The 18,351-nt window shown below is 37.1% G+C and overlaps 3 protein-coding genes across 3 annotated transcripts; 2 read left to right on the top strand and 1 right to left on the bottom strand.

Annotated features, from left to right (window-relative positions):
- The first annotated feature begins 6,415 nt into the window (after window positions 1-6,415).
- Window positions 6,416-8,348, top strand: LOC111198646 (T-complex protein 1 subunit delta). The gene has a single exon (XM_022687498.2). The coding sequence runs from the start codon at window positions 6,554-6,556 to the stop codon at window positions 8,147-8,149; it is 1,596 nt and encodes a 531-aa protein (XP_022543219.2). The 5' UTR covers window positions 6,416-6,553; the 3' UTR covers window positions 8,150-8,348.
- A 218-nt stretch (window positions 8,349-8,566) lies between these two features.
- Window positions 8,567-11,091, bottom strand: LOC111198647 (WAT1-related protein At3g18200-like). The gene is made up of 6 exons (XM_022687506.2): window positions 10,091-11,091; window positions 9,915-9,977; window positions 9,702-9,818; window positions 9,234-9,627; window positions 8,992-9,143; window positions 8,567-8,916 (listed from the first exon to the last, which is right to left on the bottom strand). Exons 1-6 carry the CDS (start codon window positions 10,324-10,326, stop codon window positions 8,748-8,750), a joined length of 1,131 nt encoding a protein of 376 aa, XP_022543227.2. The 5' UTR covers window positions 10,327-11,091; the 3' UTR covers window positions 8,567-8,747.
- Window positions 11,092-12,394: 1,303 nt separating this feature from the next.
- LOC111198645 lies at window positions 12,395-14,174 on the top strand. Its single transcript, XM_048738432.1, has 2 exons — window positions 12,395-12,723; window positions 13,383-14,174. The coding sequence occupies exons 1-2, from the start codon at window positions 12,559-12,561 to the stop codon at window positions 13,950-13,952; spliced, it is 735 nt and encodes a 244-aa protein (XP_048594389.1). The 5' UTR covers window positions 12,395-12,558; the 3' UTR covers window positions 13,953-14,174.
- Window positions 14,175-18,351: the final 4,177 nt, after the last annotated feature.

Genomic DNA, 18,351 nt, shown 5'->3' with positions numbered 1-18,351 from the left:
TTATTATGTAATGCTTCAACCAACTTATTTACTTTTTTTCTTCATAAAGTATGTTGTTATATGCTTAACAAAATCATATTACGAATACCATAACATTCATTATATATTTTTTCTCCCTCGTACTCAATCTCAACCATTTACAATTAAATTGATTTACCCCCTCTCAAATTCGATCTTAACCGTAAATTTATTTTTAAAAAAACTTCAGATGCCGGTCATTTCACAAAATGACAAAATCATATGAACTGCATTCACCATTCATCATTTTCTGTTTGCAAAAGCAGTTCAAGCAGGAAATCTGCATGCAGTTCAATTTTTTCTGTCTTTTTGTGGAAAAACCAGGAGATCTGCATGGAGATCTCATCCACCAACATATGGTGGTGTTGATCTGCTTTTTTTTTTGGGTCAATAAATAACTTTGTTACAACACATAACTTTAAAAATATATTTATCTAGTTTTATGAATACAATATTTTTATTTTATTTTATATACAACTTTAACAATACAAAATTATCATTCTCTACTTATTATTTTTTGTCATATAATTTTTAATTTTTATAAATAAGAAAATAAAAGAAGTATAAGTATCTTAAAAAATATTTACAGGCATTTCGGCCGATCATATAACATCTAAGATATTTGTTTAGATATCTAAGTGTCATTTTTATTGTTTTAATATCTTATCTATAGTTTTGAACTGATCTTATCATTTATAAGTTATACTAAATTATTTGATCTGGTTCTCTCCTGCATGATCCGCTTGATCTGCACTTGTCTTACTTGATCTGCACTTGTCCTGCTTGATCTGTATGATCTGCTTGATCTGTCCTGTTTGAACTGTTTTTACCATTCGAAGCCTAAGACTTTGGAGCAGTTGGAGTTGGATACACTGTCTCTCATAATCATTGTCGTATGTATTAGAATCCGTACAACCCTTGATTTGTGCAAAAGTCGCCATGTTGGAAATCATCAAATGATTATTCAAATCATGTAACACGGTTTCCAATGCAACTAAAGAGTTAAAAAAATCAAATAATTGTCTATATTTTTGAGAGAATGTGTGGAATATACTAAATTAAGGTCTAAATTAGCTGAATGTCCATAATTATGGATAACCTAAAAATGAGTAATTTTTTGATACTGTGCAGACGAAAATACTCTCATGCTTTATCGAAAACAATTAACTCTAGATTTATCAGTTAAATATTTACATAACAGGTAACAATCTACATACTAACTAACATATCAACTAATAATTTCAGTATCGTCTAACAATCTATGTATCAAACAAATGTATCGACTAACAAATCATATATCAGTTAATGAAACTATTAACAATAAATTAGTTATCTATCAAATAGCCTCAAATCTATTTGTAACAACTAACACTTCATGTATCGATTAAGAATCCATTAATCCATTAAAATCTAAATAATAGCAGGTAAATAATAAAATACCTACTAACACATATATTATCTAAAAGTTGATTGTGAGTCAAAATTAGAAACATTGAAATTGGGGTGAAATAATAAGATTAGCATTATGAGTGTCAAAAGAATCAGAATAAAAAAATAAAGATTTGTGTTGAATTAGAAGATGATTTGAAGAATCTATACGAAAGATAAAGAGATTAGAACATATAAAAGAAAAAAGGGAAAAAGATAGATATAAGAGTATTATAGTCATAAAAAGTATTAAAAAGAAACAAGGGTATATGACAAATTATATGGGCTTTTGAATGCATTCTTACCAATTTCTCTTCATCCAAAGCACCACAGAAAGAAAGAAACAATGTCAATCTTCCTCTACTTTCTCTATCTCTTACCTATTTTCGTAGTTTCCTTTTTCATCATATCAAAAAAGCTCAAATGCTAAAAATGGAAACTTCCTCCATGCCCCAAGACGCTTCCCATCATCGGAAACTTACACAACCTCAAAGGCTTGCCACACGCATGTTTTTCAAACCGCTCCCAAACGTACGGTCCATTGATGCTTCTCCGTTTTGGATACGTCCCCGTGGTCGTGATCTCATCTAAAGAAGGAGCAGAGGAAGCTCTCAAGTCTCAAGACCCAAGATCTTGAATGTTGCAGCCAACCAGAGACGGTTGCGACCATAATGATCTCTTACAACTTCAAAGACATAGGGTTCGCTCCTTACGGTGAGGAAAGCTCGTGGTTGTGGAGCTTTTGAACATGAAAAAAAATTCAGTCTTTTAGTTTCATAAGAGAGGAAGAGAATTACTTGCTTGTCAAGAAACTAATGGAATCGGCTCGGAGCCTCGGACGCAATCCCCTGTGAATCTTAAGAAGACCCTTTTCACTCTTGTTGCTAGTATCGTGTGTAGGCTCGCGTTCGGGATAGATATTCACAAGTGTGAGTTTGTCGACGAGGAAACCGTTGTGAAAACCTAAGACAAGATCTGAAAGACTGAACTTTATCTTTCTTATTCGGGTTAACGACCTATTTCCACACCAGAACTATCGTATAGTAACAGATCTACACAAAATTTACACCTAGTCCCAATTCCACACAATTTAAGTATGTAAACCTATTTCTCCCCAAACCGAAAGTTCGAAACCCAAGTCCCCTGAAATTTGAAGAACGAACTAATACCAACAAATCCCGGTTTAAAATAGGTTTAGTATTTTTTTGTTTTAAAACTAAACCAATAACTAACCTAATTAAACCCAACATGACCCGATTATGATCTGATTAGAGAATTAAACCGAATTAACTCAAAATAAAAATCCCAAGCCCTAAATCCCCAAATCAGAAAATCTGTCTCTCTGTCTCACAAAAAGATAATAGTCGATGAAGAGTGTATGGAGAACAATGACATGTAATTTTGAAAATCTCTCTCTCTCTGTCTCTCTCTCTGTCGTTGTTGATTGTGTCTATTTTCTTTTCAGAAATCAAACATGGATGCTTCATGGACCCATGTTAACGTGGAATGAGGTTCCTGACTCATTACTCATAGTCTCAGGGTGTGTGGGAAAGGGAAATGGATGAGAAGGTTTTTGATTTTTCAATTTAGGGTTCTTAAGAAAATTGAAATTGATTTGGGGTTTTTTTAACATGTAGTAGATGTCGGGTCGGGTACGTAGTTGGATAGGAGAGTTGGGTCAGGTTTAAAAATTGGTTTTCCATCCTCTGTTTACATGTGGTTTAGGTTCTAAACCGTTAAAACCAACTCAAATATCGTCTGGGGGGAATCGGGTTTCAAACTTTAGTTTTGGGAAGAAATAAGTTTACATACTTAAATTGTGCGGAACTGGGACTAGGTATAAAGTTTGTGTGAATCTGTTACTATACGATAGTTTTGGTGTGGAAATAGGTCGTTAACCCTTCTTATTCCGTACCTTCAACGATTACAAGAAGAGGACTTATATAGTCACAAAGACAATCTAACACCCTAGTGACCATACTCAATCTAGTTACAAGTGGAACGCTCTCAACCCTTAGATGCAGGTTAGAAGAGGAGCATTAGGATTCCGCAGGACCACTTCTCCAGGTCGCTCCATCTTCATCTTCTCCGTACTCTTTTGTCTACAACCTTGACCTTCTGAACTCAAACGTCTCTTTACCGCCTTCCACTCTGGGCCTTTGCCTTTTCTATCATTCAAGCCCATCTGATTATCATTCTCAAGGTCCACATCCTCTAACTCTGTTTCTCCTTGATCCTCTGTTATGTTGTTACTACTTACAACCGTTGCAATTCTTGTTCACAAGTTTGAGTTGGTAATCGATGGTATTGCTTTCTCTGATTTTTTTCCCTTGAGTGGGTTGGCTTATCGACATAGTTACCAGACAGAACAAGACATTGAACACTGTTTTCTCGGAGCTAGACCCGTTTTTCCAGAGCATTCTCGATGATCATCTTAAGCCTCGAGAACCGTATCAGAGAACCCTGACGTTGTGGACGTGATGGTTGATCTTATGAAGAAGCAAGATAAAGATGAAGACTCTTTCAAGCTCACCACATATCATTTCAAAGGAATCGTTTCGGTAAGTCTTCTTGGTCTTTAACTCTTGCCAGCCTAATCAACCTTAAAACTCTAAACCATATTCATAAGGTTTGAAACAATAAATAAATGATTAGTACATATAGGGGTGTCAAAATGGGTCATGATCCATAGGTTGACCCAATCCAAATTGACCCATTAACCCAGATGAACTGTTTATTTTTGATCCAATGGGTTAATGTATTAATAGGTTAATGGGTTAATGGGTTAACAAGTTAATGGATTAACAAGTTAAATAAGTTTATTGGGTTGAGTCAAATCTGACCCATTTAGTTTTTAATTAAGAAAACCCATTTTAATGAAAACAGAAAACTTGTGTTACAAAAAAAAAAAATTAAAACAGAAGACGTCATCGTCTCTTCCAAACCCACCCACGATTCAATTTCACTAAAGATCGGTGATTTGGCTATTGGGTTGTTCGTCTATTGGGTTGTTCGATCTCGATTCAACTCTGAAGCTCTGAAGCTCGGATCCGGTTTTGATAAACACTGGAAGATATACAACCACCTTTGCTCTGAAGCTCTGAAGCTACAGCGTCAATTTCTAAAGGTTTGAAGTGGCATCACCTTTGCTCTTGATTCAATTCAATAGATCGTTCTCTGATTTGTTTTTTTTTTTTTGGGTTTCTGATATATCAGAGCAGTGGCATTACCTTTGCTTTTCATCTCCTCACTTCCTCCTCGTTTCCGGGAATCTTCTCGTCACTCTGTTTCTTTGAAGGTGAAGGCATTTACTCTTCTTGTGACTCTGTTACTTGAAGGCTATTCTCCTCGCTTCCTCCACCTTTTGATTGAATCGATCATTTGTTTTGTTCCTTTTGTAGTCATCTGTATGATCTTGATGGAGTTTCAATTTGATTGTTTAGTTAATACAGCTTTGAGTTTGAGAAGAAGCGTGAGCTGTTGTCTATTCTCTCGCTCCGACCACCAGTTGTCTGTTCCTCCGGTTCTTCTTCTCCAGTGGGTCAAGTACTCAAGTGTCTCAAGTGGGTCAAGTCGTTGGCGATTTGAGGTATGAATGTTGATGGGTTAGTACAGCTTTGTTGATACAATCTCAATAGAAGAATCTGAAAGGTTTTATAGTTCAGTGTAATTAGTTGTTCTTGTTATACAATCTAATGATCGAAGTTTCTTTATCTTCAGGAGCCTCTTTGTTGTTTCTTGAAGAGAGACAGTGCACCGAGAAGCTGAGTATATGCCTTGTAAGTTTTGAAACTTGTTTGATTTAAACTACTTTTTCGTTAGTATATGCTGCATCTTTTGCTGATCCCTAATGTTTCTTGTGCGCAGGAGTCTTGATCATCACAAGTTAAAGGGACCTTATTTAAATTTTATTGCTGATTAGAGTATCCTTCTCCTGCACAACGTTTCTGTATTCCCTTGCTATCGCAAAGTGCTTCATAACAACGCTTTATATGGCTCAATACCTTTTTTTTTTCAAAACTAAAGCTTGATATTGATGAATAATGAAACCTTTTGATCGTTATAAGCTGTGGATTCATTTTTTTTTCTCCTGTTTAAGTGTTTATGTTTTGATCACAGCGAGTGTTAACATTGCTTCTTTGTTTCTTAAAATTTATTATAAAAATGTTGGGTTGATGGGTCAACCATTAACCCATCTGACCCATTTCATTTAATGGATCATGGGTCAACCCAACCCATTTATTGACCAATGATCCATTAACAGTCAACCCATTTGGGTTATGGGTTGGGTTGACCCATTTGACCCATTTTGACATTCCTAAATGTACGTATATTTTCTTGATCAATTTAAGAATCAAGAAAATATATATTTTAGAAAATAAGCTCCTTTACAAAAACAAAAAAAATTAAGAATCAAATGATTTATACTCTCTATATGTTTCAAGAAAAAAAAAATATATATATATATATATTTTAGAGTTTTATAGATAATTAAGAAGATATATTAAATAAATACATTATTTTGTAACACAGCTGGAACACAGCTGCAACAAAAAATCTTTCCCTTTCAGGTGAAATGGAAAAAGACCGGTTTAAAAGCTGGTTAACAAGATTTCACTTCGGATTGGTTTGATGTTTTTCCATATTTATTGACACGATACATAAGACTATCATCATCATCGGTGAATTTATAAAAGAGTCTCTCACCAAGTCACCAATTGAAAAGATGTAGAAAACGTGAGAAAAACTAAAGAAAGAAAATAGAGTAGGTTTTGCATTTGAAAAACTCGTATAATTTTTCTTTATAGAATCTATGGGTGAGAAAATCATATGCTCTAATAGGAGTAAACGTAAACTTTTGGAAACTCGGAGATCCATAATGGGCTTTTGGGCTAAATACGATTTACTTACAAAATCCGAAGAGGCCCATTTTAAAGAGGATAGATTGGTTCGTGAAACCAAACGCCAGCGTAAACCCTACTGAAATTTTCAAATCTCCTTTCCTCTCTTTCGTTTCCAGAACTCTCTCGTTGGCTCCCTCTAGCCTTTCCTTTTCCTCCGTCGTAACACTGATCTCACTCTCTTATCAGATCTATACCTCTCAAAAATGGCGGCCGCATCGAGACCCCGCGCATCCAAGGCGGAGTCCTTCGTCGACAACAAACGCAAGGAAGACATCCGATCCGCGAACATCAACGCCGGCCGCGCCGTCGCCGACGCCGTCCGCACGAGCCTCGGCCCCAAGGGGATGGACAAGATGATCTCCACCGCGAGCGGCGAGGTCATCATCACCAACGACGGAGCCACGATCCTCAACAAAATGGACGTCTTACAGCCGGCGGCGAAGATGATGGTGGAGCTTTCCAAATCTCAAGATTCCGCCGCCGGAGACGGGACCACCACCGTCGTCGTACTCGCCGGAGCCTTGCTGAGAGTGTGCCAATCGCTCTTAGCTTCCGGGATCCACCCTACCGTGATCTCAGATGCGCTTCACAAGTCTTGCTATAAATCCGTTGATATCTTAACCGCCATGGCCGTACCTGTGGAGCTCACTGATAAAGACTCTCTCGTGAAATCGGCGAGCACGTCGCTGAACAGTAAGGTTGTTAGCCAGTACTCTACATTGCTCGCTCCTTTAGCTGTAGATGCGGTTCTCTCCGTGATTGATCCGGAGAAGCCGGAGATTGTTGATTTGCGTGATATCAAGATTGTTAAGAAGCTTGGTGGGACTGTTGACGATACACACACGGTGAATGGTTTGGTCTTTGACAAGAAGGTTAGCCACGCTGCTGGTGGACCTACGAGGATGGAGAATGCTAATATTGCTGTGATTCAGTTCCAGATCTCGCCTCCCAAGACTGATATCGAGCAGAGTATTGTTGTCTCTGATTACACTCAGATGGATAGGATCTTGAAAGAAGAGAGGAACTACATCTTGGGGATGATTAAGAAGATTAAAGCGACTGGTTGCAATGTGTTGCTGATTCAGAAGAGTATTTTGAGAGACGCTGTGACTGATCTGTCTCTTCACTATTTGGCTAAAGCTAAGATTATGGTGATTAAGGATGTGGAGAGGGATGAGATTGAGTTTGTTACCAAGACGTTGAACTGTTTGCCGATTGCTAATATTGAGCATTTCAGAGCTGAGAAGCTTGGCCATGCTGATCTTGTTGAAGAAGCCTCGCTTGGAGATGGGAAGATTTTGAAGATCACTGGGATTAAAGATATGGGGAGGACCACCTCTGTTCTTGTCCGTGGCTCCAACCAGCTTGTTCTAGATGAAGCCGAGAGGAGTCTACACGATGCTTTGTGTGTGGTCAGGTGTTTGGTGAGCAAGAGGTTTTTGATTGCAGGAGGTGGTGCGCCTGAGATTGAGCTCTCGAGGCAGCTAGGTGCTTGGGCTAAGGTGCTCCATGGGATGGAAGGTTACTGTGTGAAGTCTTTCGCGGAAGCCCTCGAGGTTATTCCTTACACGCTGGCTGAGAATGCGGGTTTGAATCCTATTGCCATTGTGACTGAGCTTAGGAACAAGCATGCTCAAGGGGAAATCAACGCTGGGATCAATGTGAGAAAAGGGCAGATCACTAACATCTTGGAGGAGAATGTTGTGCAGCCTCTGCTTGTGAGCACCAGCGCTATCACTCTGGCCACTGAATGCGTAAGGATGATTTTGAAGATCGATGACATTGTTACTGTGAGGTAGTGTGGTAGTTTCATTCAAAACGGTTCTCTTATTGCTCTATCTAAGCTTTGTTTCTATTTCGTGTTTTGGTGTTTTTTCGTAATGGTTGTTGAACTTAGACCCTCTTTTCTTTCACCTAAGTGGTTTTCTTTGTGGTTTAGTGCTAAGTTTATTTGTTTTCTTTCTATTGACTTGATATCAAGATTTCTCGTTTTGCTTATTATGGTGATTGGTGATTATGATTTGGTCATATTTTCAAAATAGAAGTAGAATCAGTTCAATGTCTGGGACACAGACTTGGTCACAAATGTTACAGATTCGTTGTATAGAAGCTTAATTGTACATAGTTGCATGAACATGAGTTTCTTCAGCACATTGGTCTGTCAACAACCAGACAAAATCATGACTTAAACGACAACTTGGTTCTCCATTGTCGACTTGATTCAATTATATATTTTTCATTTATTCATAGATTTATTGCGCAACCCAGTTTTTGATTGCAACTAAAAAATAAACAACTAGAATATGCATTGTATGAGAGACCCACTAGAGGAGCCTGTGTGTTTTGGTCAAGTTCATGTGTGTATGTACAGAGAAATATTGCAAAGTGTAAAAACTTTTACACTTCAGATTCAGCATTAGTCTTCTTGTCTTGTGCCTCAAGAAGATGTTTGGTCAGAGACTCTGGATCTTGCGGAGTAGTCTCTTCAAGCACTTGTCTTCTTTCTTCGTTTTTGCCCCAGAGAACCAAGTACAGTCCCAACATTATGAACACTGCACCAACAATCCTGTAAAAGAAAGATTGAATTAGAACTAGCACGCGAAATGAACAAAACTCCACAATGTCGCTTTCAATGTGTTACCTTCCAGAGTACAACTGATCACCAAGAACAAGAAACGCCATTGCAGCGACAAGAAGTGTCTGGAGAGGCTGAAAGACTGCGACAAAGACAGGACCGCCTTTGTAGATACACCATGTTTGAAGATAGACCACCAACCCTGACGCTATTATGCCCTGTAATGACGATCAACGGATGCTTCATTTAGCTAATTTCATCGGTTCAGATCAAGGAAAAGAAAGAGAGAGAGGAGAGAGAGCGCTTACCGCATATAGGATGGTGAAGAGCTCTTCCCAAGACACGATGATCCAGTTATTGAGATCAGTTTCCACAAACAGAGCAATGACTAGGAACTGAACCAGACCGAAGAAACAAGTGAACGATGTTAACGTAAGCTTTGCTGGGTACTTCTTTAGAACAGGAGCTTGAAGAACCATCCAACCAGCCCATGACAGACAATGCCCCATTAGGTATAACCATCCGAGTGACCAGTTGTACGATGAGTTAGTTTCCACCCTCTCCTCCTCGTGCATGTTATGGCTCTTGTGAAAGATCGGAAATCCTCTGTACAGTGTGATCACTGTAGCTCCACCGATGCTGACTAGGGTTCCCAATACTTTGGCCACACCGTGTTTTCTTACCAGGTCTATGTTCTCTAACCTTGATACACAGAGGAAGATCAATGTTAATACTCACTTGAGAACGATATTTTCATGAAAGAGCTTGTTAGGTACCTTAGGGAACAAGCCATGATAAAAGTGATGGCAGGAACAGAGTTCTGCATTGCGGAAGCAAACGTTGGAGTTGCATAGTACAGTCCCAATAGATAGAATCCTTGGTTTGCTGTGATTCTGATGTTACCACACACACAGAGTTTCAGAATCGTAAGAAAACATTTTATTGGTGATCAGAAGAAGAAAGCTATGGTCTTGTTTTGTTATGCTTACCCAATGAGTGCCAAGAGGAAAAACTGAACTAGTAAAGAGATAGTGAGTGGAGGCCTTTCCTTTCTGTTGAAACATTGCATTGTTAAGAATATTGAAAATTAAAGATTTATACTTTAGATATTATCCAACAACTATTCTAGCAAACCCTAGAAACTCTGAGAGAAGAAAGGACTTACTTTTCGAGGAAGTAAGCGAAGGGACCAATAAGGAGAAGGGCAAGAAGGTTCCTGTAAACAGGGTACACAACTTTGCTGACACCAATGTTAAGAGCAACTCTTGAGACAATGTGGAAGCCTGCAAAACAGAACTGAAGTGTGATCAATGCCACCACAAGCTTCATCTTCTCTGACACTACTTTCCCCATTTTTCTTCTTCTTCTTTTTGGGCTCTTCTTTTTTATGTTTGATAGCATACTAAAGGTTGCCTTTTATATGAATGAGTGTCGTGGTAGACCTGAGATTTACAAAAGAAAAGAATTATTACTGATTATAATAAACAATTTGGAGGGGTATTGAGTTTAGGGGGTAACACAGGATGGTACATCATTACTTCAAGTGGGTCACTTAATTTATTTGTAATCAATGATTATGAGTAATGATGATTTAAGTGATTGTTGGACTATAATAATACGATTTGGAGGTTGAATGTTTATGTGACTTAGATACGTAGGGATACATGTATGTATGTTGATAGTAGTTCACCCATATTTAATGTACAATTCCCTCATACACTAAATTTGGACTATAACACGACCGTGACAATGATACAACTCTCCTTAACTATGAGTTACGATAAGGCATGCGCATTCATGTATCATTTTAAACATTTCGGGTCCCAAAAAAATGAAATAGTGAAGAGAATCTTGTTTTCTTACGCATTCATGTGTACATGCATTTCTGTTATAGTTGATTATCTTTTGTAATAATACCTTTATGAAATCAAATTAGCATGTGACTAACCTCACAATTAGGCATCTTGTCTTCAATGTGGAAAACCATCAATAATCAATCCCATTTGATATTAATAATTGGATTAATAAGTTCATCAATAAATAAATATTCAAGGAGCAACCACCGTTTATTCAGTTAACTTGCTCATTGTTCATGTCATTAGATTCTAAAAACGGCTACAGGCAAATGTACCATTAATCAGCTTCAATATAAAAACTATTATCACTTCACATTGTTCCCGATATATATGTTGAATATAGCTTTCACTAATTTTCAATGTGACAACTGACAAGGAAACTATTCTGTTATATTTTTATATAAAAATAATTGAAGTAAACTTGTACTCTGTACTTCTTTTCTCTTAGTGGGACACATGCAAGATTCTCTCCATATTTCAGCTCACGATATGAAAAACCTATTGATACATATAAACAAAAATAATCATCAGATCACAAAGATCATCGACAAACGGGCAAACACAGAGATATCAAATCCTTCCTTTTCTTTCGTTTAAGAATAATCAATGAGATCACGTAGAATCAAGTATTGAATGAAGATGACTTGTGTGTTCATCTAGAAACAGGATAGAAAGATCAACCGAATCAGTATATGATCATACAAACACGACAACCAGGTTTGGTGAGCAAATGAGTGTCATTAATTACAAATTCACAAGGATACAATGAAACAGCCTAAAGTCAACTAACTGAGTTGGTGGTACCGTTTCACAGCCAATTCGATTTGTTTTGCCATGAAATAAGCAGACAGAAGCAAAACACATTCAAATCTTTCTCTCTCTCTTCCATTATTTAGTGCAACATGCAAACTAACTTTCTGGCTCAAATAAGAAGAGCAGAGTCCATTGTGGGCTCTAGCCATCAGCATGGGCTCAAATTTTAAGTCACTTTGTAACAGGGGAAACTCTTACAAGGCTTGATCCCTAGTTTTAAAAGCATGATTAATAGGAGTTCTTATATTCCGCTAAGAATCCCACCATAAGAATCCTCCATTAATCATGTTCTAAAATCACTCAATACAAGTTACTGCTTATCATCTCATTAGTTGTTTCTTCAAGCCTGGGTTGCCCCCACTGCTTTAATAGCAATAAAGAGCATATGAATATTGAACCAAAACTAAAGACAACTAGTAGCATGTTTCTCTCACCTTGGTCAACATCCCCCTATCTTCATCATATTCAACAACAAACCAACCCATGGTGAGAGAGTCCAGAGTTGCTGCACCTACATAACTGAAGAATACTAGATAACAAATTAAAGATGGTAAGTAGCTTATTAGCCAACACAGTAATACATTCCGGTTCCTTGGTTTAAACTGAAATCACTGGTATTATTTCGGTTCAGACAAGGCTACAACTTCCTATTAGAAAACCAAATAAGGCCCAACTGAAAGTCCAATAAAGTTAAATTTGGGCCCAAAGCGTTTAAAAACTTAAAAAATGCTCGGACCAAACCATTGTGTTTGATTAAGACGGGTAACAATAGAGACAGAGATGAAGATCCCAAAAGACTTTGAGCTTGTTTGTTAGTGTGATAATACTGTTTAACACGTGTGAACACTGTCCCTTTCCATCTTCGTACGCTGCGCTGGCTTCATTTCAAGACATCGATCCTTGTCTTTTTCTCCTCCGATCACGGAACCATACGAATTTAGAGTATCTCTGCGGCGGAGTATTCATGTGGAAACAGGAATGGTTGGATGCAGTACTTGTCCCGGCGGGTCTCGCCGTGATGGTCGCCTACCACGTCTGGCTCGGCTACGCTATAATCCACCGTCCCAAGCTCACTGTAATCTCCCTCAACGCTGAGTCTCGACGGCAATGGGTCTTCTCTATGATGACCGTACGTTTCTCTCTTCTCATTTTTCCTCTTTCGGTATAATACTCCTCGGTGGAGTTTCCATATTAGGGTTTATGCTGTTTCATTAGTGGATCCAGAACTTTGTAATTGAGATTCTTGAAAGCTTTTCTTTAGGGAAGAGAACCAAGTTATGAGCTTTGAAATTGAATCTCTCCACTATGCTTCATGATTCTGAGGTTCTTCAAGGTCAACTGAGAACTGATGAACCCTAATTTGCATCAGCTACAACATCATGGATCAAAATTGATTAGGGTTTAGAGTAAACATGATCGAGAAAATAAAGATCTTTAGCTGTTTCCAGTTTAGGGGTCCTAGAAATTTGGAATTAGTACTCCGGTTGGGGTCTGGATACCTGGATTGGTTCGAGTTTATAATTAAAATACTTAAAATATTTTAGTTTTCCGGTACAATACTTAAAATATTTTAGTTTTCCGGTACAGGGGTTACCGAAATATTCAAATACCAGAAAATACTTGGAATTTTACCCGAAACCCAAACCAAAAACCTGAAAAATAGTTGAAATTTTACCCGAATACCCAGAATATATATTTCTAGAAGTCTGAAATTTTACCCAAAATCCGGAACTGTATTGGATGATTTGTTAGTCAATAATCAATTTTTCTCATTGTTATTGTGTGCAGGAGCCGCTGAAAAACGGTACACTGGCAGTACAGACAATAAGGAACAACATAATGGCATCAACACTTTTAGCCACAACAGCAATCACTCTCTGTTCCATCATCGGCGTCTTCGTAAGCAACACCTCTGCTTCCAAATCCACAGCCTCGCCTATCATATTCGGAAACAAAAGCCCTCTCCTTGCAACCATCAAGAACTTCGCGATCCTCGTATGTTTCCTCATGGCCTTTCTCTGCAACGTCCAGTCCATCAGGTACTACGCTCACGTGAGTTTCCTGATCACGGTTCCTGTCTCTAGAGGGAAGAGAGAGCATTGTGAGTACGTGTCTAGAAACCTGAACAGAGCTAGCTACTTCTGGTCTCTTGGACTGCGAGCTTTCTACTTCTCCTTCCCGCTCTTCTTGTGGAACTTCGGTCCTATCCCCATGTTTGTGTGTTGCTGTATGATGTCGTCGATTCTTTATTTCTTGGACACGACCACTAGCTTCACTAGGCATCTCCATAGCGAGTCGTTCAGAGAGATTGCTGAGTCTATGGACGGTGAAATCGAATCAGCCGTTCATTCTCTGTAGAATCTTCTCTGTTTTTATTCTTCTTGTGTTGATGTTCGTTCAGTTTCAAGAGTTGTAATACTAGCGGAGTGTGTTTGTTGTAATGTGATGAGAGCAACCTTAGCTGAGTTTGCGTTTCCATATATGAAACAACCTTGTCTGCGTCTGAGAACGCAAACGCTTATGTAAACGCAAATAAACTGTCCAAATAACATGTTCTGTAGAATGTAGACTACGTAATCTCTTGGACATTGTTGGTTAACTCATTGCCTTGATGAATTACAATGTTCTGAACCGAAATTACATACACTACCAAATTGAACTGTATATGCTTAGAAGACCTGATTAAGAAAAGCATGTTCAACAGCGTCATCTTGATTTGTGGTTTCCATGTCAATAAAACTTCTTCAAATCCCTGCCAAATTAATCAAAGAAAGTTTAAGAAAAAGTTGGCAGTAAGAAATTTGACAAAGCGATTTTTTTTTTTGCCAAATATGTTTCAATGAAACGGGAGAGAAATACAAGAGTCCTGTATATAAAGCTGTTAAAAGCAAATTCTTATTTAAGTGTCTCCAAAAGGCAAATCTCTTATACACCCTAAAATAAGTTTTTATGATCAAAATAACCCACACCAAAAAGAATGACCAGAAATAAAATTGGTTTAAGAGCCACAAAAATTAAATTATCTTTAACGAATTATACATTTAATTTAAATTAATATTTAAAAATATCTATTAAATTTTTTTATCATTTTAAATTATATATATTAAATCTTAATATCTAGATTCTAAACCCTAATCCTCAAATCATATATATTTCATCCCAAAATATTAAACCATAATTTTAGACTAATTAACCAAACATGCATATGTTCTTTTCTTCTATGCAAGAGAAGATCACTTTGGAGGATTTTTTTTGTTAAAGCAAAACATTATTTATTAATCTAGAGTATTTAGGCTCCATATACATATACCAACATTAGCTAACTATCCTAAGACTATTTTAGATACTATTGACATTTTCATAATACAATATTACCACTGCCCAAACTATCACCTTCTTTCTTTTTCTCTTCACTGTCTTCATAAATTCCTCTGTCCAAATAATTTTCTTCTTTCTGTCATCTTTTTTCTTTCTCTTCAGTGTTTTCATAAATTCCTCTTTTGTATCTACTCAAAATCTCTAAATATAGTTTATACTTTTTCAATGCTAAATAAATTCTTCTTGTTTTTTGAAAAAAACTTCCATCGGTGTAAATGAGTTTACAGTTATGTATGTTTCATTTAACACAGAGCATGGATCTAACGATAACTATCAACTCATGAGTTAGTCTACCACACCTTCTTCGTTGTTTCATTCGATCTCAACCGCCATTGCGCGTATTGGATTGTTCATGTTCTAGTAAAGTACACAGACGTATGGATGGGTAGTATAGTGAGAAAGAATGAAATATCTCTGACATAGTTGAAAACGACATGAATCTAAAATTTCTTCTTTTTTTTTCCGTCAAGTTATTTTAATATTAATAAAAGGGGTTAAAAACCCAACAAATGCCCAAGGTCCAAACCGACCAAACAAACAAACACAAAAGCCCAACCCGTATGGGCCACAAATCAACGTTTACAGGCCCGCCCGATTTCGGTGAGGCCGCGCGTCAAGGAGCCGGACGCGTGGAAGGATAAGCTCCCATCAGTGCGACACGCGTCACTTACGCTTCGACTTGACCACCACCCTCTCGAAACCGTCGCCGGAGCTGCACCACCGCAAAATCCAAGATCCAAAGTAAACCACCCGGCTTGGCTACGCATGCATCGAGGAGCCCTGAGAAGACGCGTGCGGAGATCTTCACCGTCAGTACACCACGCATCACTCTGCCTCAACCCGACCATCTCCGTCTCACCAAACCGCCGTGCCAGACCACCGAAACCCTCGTTTCGCCGGAGCCCATAATACCTTCGAGCCTCCGCCGTAACCAACTTCCTTCTTCACCTTCCTGAACCGTTGTCGGAGAGCTTCATCTCTCTATTGAGATCTCCTCCAGCGGCAAAGCGTCAACCCCTTTAATATCTATGGCCGAGAAACTCTCCCGAGCCAAGAACGTAGCCACAATCTAACTAACATAAAACACCAAAAAAAAAAAAACCTAGAGCCGGCGACGTAAGACTGAAGGAGCCTTCACCTCCCGGAAGCTTGAGCCAAAGACGGCGAAGTTGAAGGAACTTCCACCTCTCAGCGACTAAGGCCGGCGTCGGTGGAGCTGTCGTAGCCTCCACCTCCCGGAAACGAGACTAAACCACTGCGATCTACTTCACCATACTCTCAAACCGGCGACCGCGTCTTCCCTCCACGAGACAGAGACTCCACAGTTGGAGGCTATCTAGAGCTCAGACAAGGCGAAGACCGGAAGAAAAGGTGAAGAGATCCACACACGATAGCTTGCATGAAAAAACAGGGGGCTCCGGCGTCGGCACGCGCGCTCACGCGCCGGCCGCTCGCCGGACCCGAGATCTCCTTTCTCTCTCTTCTCTCTCTTCTCTCTCTTCTCTCTAGTGACAATTCTGAATAAATGAGTTTATAAGTATTGTGAGCTGATAAATGTTTGATTAGCTGTTGCAAAAGATAAATAAATAACTGACGTTAGCTGATACACAGTCTCTTAGATGGTACAAAATTGGTTACCGGTCCAACTGGTCATATAACATAGTACAAACTAATGGTTACATTTTTATATAATATGTTGTCATTAGCCGGTACATGTTCGGTTAGCTGTTAGAAAACATGTTATCGATTTTTAAATTGATTGATAAGATGTTAAAAATATCGATTATTAGCTGCTATGCATTTTGTTAGATGATACATATTAGATTATCGGGTTAATTTAATCATTGTCTATTCAACTGATATATTCTTAACGGTTAACAATTAATGTATTATGTATAAATAAATAAATAATATCTAATATTATGGTATATAAGGTAAATAACATATTAAATTTGATTTCATTATTTTTGTTACTTGATAAGTATGTTTTCTATTAAACAAGTTATCTACTAACATTATCTCTAACATTTTATGTAACATCTTAGCGCTAAATTTTCATTGTTATCGTATTGTGTTTACTATCTCCTCTAAAATAGTTTCCAAATATTGAATCGGTAAAATCATGTAACCAATTGTAATCTATTTAGAAGGTTTGGTTTTTTTTGAGTCCATGATTCACTGATATATGGCGCATCCAACATCACTTAAGTGATGTGATGAAAACAAGTGTTGGAGTAAAGTTAATATAGATTTGGTGATAGAAATGGAATATGCAACGATTAAAAGTGATGATGAGATTGATTACAAATTTAAAGAATATATTTTTATTTTAATGAAAGTTGAGAGTGAGAGGAAAAAATTACAAGAAGAAAAAGAACCAGATGAAAGAGATGATAGAACGAGAGAGAGAGGGGGAACGAGAGAGAGAGAGATGAGTGGAAAGATTGGGGCATGGGCAAGGGCTGGGCAGGGGCACAATAATCATTTTGTGTGTACTTTGCTACATGGATTTTTATTTTACATACCCAAAACTATCTAATATTGATCATTATTAGGTATATACAGCAAATTACTCTTTAATCTATCTAGGATTTCAGTTTGGTTTGTTCTGTACTTTTTTTCAATAGCTTGTTTGGAGGATATTAGTTTTTAAATAGGCAACAAAAATTAGTCTATGTATTTTTAAAAAATAATTCAAAAATTAGTTCATGTATTAAACAGAAATCCAAAATAATTCGTATATTTGATTGGCAAATAAAAATCAATATGTATATTAAGAAATTTTCCCCTTTATATCTACATCCGGAGTAGTTTCTACTAGTTAAATTTTTCTTGTCACTTGTCAAAAATGCTAGTTCAAGTAGAGATCAAAATTTTATCGTAGATGGGCCGCGTTTAATAAATTTTAAACGAGGTAAACAAATGGGCCTCAAAATTAACAATGTTAAGTATGAACCAAGTGTAAAACGAGTTCCATTTAATAATTAAGTAGATTTTGAGTTGCGCGGGTGTTTGTTTCCATATATTTTAATATAAAATTTTGTTTACAATTCTAAATTGGTATATTATATACTATATATAAGATGTGTCTATCATTTTTTAAAACATAATAATTTTATCATATATGTCTTTTTTATTGTTTCAAAATTTTACGTATATTTATATATTTTATTTAATTTTTTAGAATGTTATTTCATTTTATAACTCGTAATTATATATAAAGATTGGTAAATATTGTTTAATTGTTATTTCATTATTTAACTCATAATTATATATAAAGATTTTTTTTTTGTTTGTTGGATTAGTATTTCATTTTTGAATAAAAAAATAGAAATAGAATTTGGAAAATATTAAAATATTATTATTTCCAAAGAAAATA

Source organism: Brassica napus, chromosome A1, assembly GCF_020379485.1.
Source record: "Brassica napus cultivar Da-Ae chromosome A1, Da-Ae, whole genome shotgun sequence".
In the NCBI taxonomy this organism is placed as follows: Eukaryota; Viridiplantae; Streptophyta; class Magnoliopsida; order Brassicales; family Brassicaceae; genus Brassica; species Brassica napus.
This window is presented reverse-complemented; position numbering and strand designations above follow the sequence as displayed.

What these genes read in the sequence shown, in the direction of transcription:
- LOC111198645 (XM_048738432.1), top strand. Translation starts at nt 12,559, where the DNA reads ATGTGGAAACAGGAATGGTTGGATGCAGTACTTGTCCCGGCGGGTCTC. An exon ending in GGGTCTTCTCTATGATGACC is followed by an intron (nt 12,724 to 13,382) that starts GTACGTTTCTCT and finishes TATTGTGTGCAG; the next exon opens with GAGCCGCTGAAAAACGGTAC.
- LOC111198646 (XM_022687498.2), top strand. Translation starts at nt 6,554, where the DNA reads ATGGCGGCCGCATCGAGACCCCGCGCATCCAAGGCGGAGTCCTTCGTC.
- LOC111198647 (XM_022687506.2), bottom strand. Translation starts at nt 10,326, where the DNA reads ATGCTATCAAACATAAAAAAGAAGAGCCCAAAAAGAAGAAGAAGAAAA. An exon ending in TTCGCTTACTTCCTCGAAAA is followed by an intron (nt 9,978 to 10,090) that starts GTAAGTCCTTTC and finishes ATGTTTCAACAG; the next exon opens with AAAGGAAAGGCCTCCACTCA. An exon ending in ATCATGGCTTGTTCCCTAAG is followed by an intron (nt 9,628 to 9,701) that starts GTACCTAACAAG and finishes CTGTGTATCAAG; the next exon opens with GTTAGAGAACATAGACCTGG.